The following is a 1,434-nucleotide window of genomic DNA, read 5'->3' as shown; positions in this document are numbered from 1 at the left end:
GGCCAACAGACTGAAGGCACCCCTCACTAGACTCAAGGCTCCCCTCCACAACTTGTGTGAATTGAGTGGCACCCATTTCAAGAACTAACAATGATTACAGTGCTTGACTCCTTGTAGAGGGGCCTAGCACTGAGGGTGGGGCACTGGCCAGGCAGCGAAGAGCCTGAGCTTGCACATGCCTGTGTTTCTCCTCACACCTTGCAGCACCCTTCCTAAGATTTTGCAGCACCCCTGGGTGTCCTGGCACCCTGGTTGAGAATCACAGATTTAGTAAGATCATATACTCAACTCAAGATCTATTGACGTCAAGGTCATTCTGAACTCAAGGTCATACACAACTCAAACCTTCGCTGTTTTGCTTAACCACAGTACAGAAACCTTCCATTACTGCTCCGTCTTGGACTCCATTTTGTGGTATGGAAGAGCAAAAGGAACCATGTATTTACCCAATTCTAAAGCATCTGAATAAAGCTGAATAAAACTGGTGATTGCTCTGAGAATAATACACCCACATGCAAAAAGATGGCAAGTTTGGACAACAATGACGTGACAAGAGTAGTCAGTGCACTACACTGCTTCTCGGCCTGACTGGACCCGACACAAAAGCAGTGTCCAGGCCATCCAGGACCCCATGAGCGATGCGTGCCCCCCAGAAGCTGGCGGGGTACGGCGAGGCGATCGCCCACAGGCTGCAGTGGCGGGGGCTGTTGGTGGCGAGCAGGGAGCTCTCGCAAGTGGCTGCTGCGGTGGTGGCAGTGACGAGGGCGTATGGGTGGTGTGGTGGGGAGCAGGTGGCCTGCAGGCACTGGCGGTGGTGGGGATGTGGTGGCGGGGAGCAGGGAGCTCCCGCAGGCGGTGGCGGCGGTGTGCTGGCAGCGACCACCAGCAGACACTGCCAGCAGCATGGGCAGCGTCCAGCAGTGACCAGTGCCGTGACTGCCAACGCTGTCGGCAGCGCGGGGGGCGGCGAGCGCCGGTGGCGCTTCCCTCAGGGGGCGCACCCCTCCGCCTCGCCAACGCAGCCCGCCTCAGCACAGGGCCCGGTGCTGGGGACGTGGACCACTGAGACGCCGTGCCCGAGGAGACTAGCCCTCACACCGCGGAGGGAGGGGACACGGCCGAGCCGCCTCAGCACAGCCCGGGGGGCGGGGCAAGGGCTGCGGGTGCGCATGCGCGGGGCGGGGCCTCCCGGCTGCCAGAAGAGCCGGGCCGGGCGCCGCCATGACGCGGTAGCTGTTATCGTCGCCGTTGCCGCTGCCCCGAGTCCGGCCGGTGCAGCCGGCACTGCCGGAGGGCCCATGAGCCTGAACGAGCACTCGATGCAGGCGCTGTCCTGGCGGAAGCTCTACCTCAGCCGGGCCAAGCTCAAGGCGTCCAGCCGCACCTCCGCGCTGCTCTCGGGCTTCGCCATGGTGAGCGGCCCCCCCCCCCCCC

At 62.2% G+C, this 1,434-nt stretch overlaps 1 protein-coding gene across 1 annotated transcript in view; it reads left to right on the top strand.

Annotated features, from left to right (window-relative positions):
* The first annotated feature begins 1,180 nt into the window (after positions 1-1,180).
* The window catches only part of ORAI1 (ORAI calcium release-activated calcium modulator 1), a 21,196-nt gene continuing 20,942 nt past the window's right edge, over positions 1,181-1,434 (top strand). The window contains exon 1 of the mRNA XM_019507292.1: positions 1,181-1,412. Coding sequence (XP_019362837.1) covers positions 1,299-1,412 — 114 coding nt within the window. The 5' untranslated portion in view covers positions 1,181-1,298. The remainder of the gene's footprint in view (positions 1,413-1,434) is intronic.

The sequence above is a fragment of the Gavialis gangeticus genome, unplaced genomic scaffold (assembly GCF_001723915.1).
Source record: "Gavialis gangeticus isolate Ggan-Ray unplaced genomic scaffold, GavGan_comp1, whole genome shotgun sequence".
Classification (NCBI taxonomy): Eukaryota; Metazoa; Chordata; order Crocodylia; family Gavialidae; genus Gavialis; species Gavialis gangeticus.
This window is presented reverse-complemented; position numbering and strand designations above follow the sequence as displayed.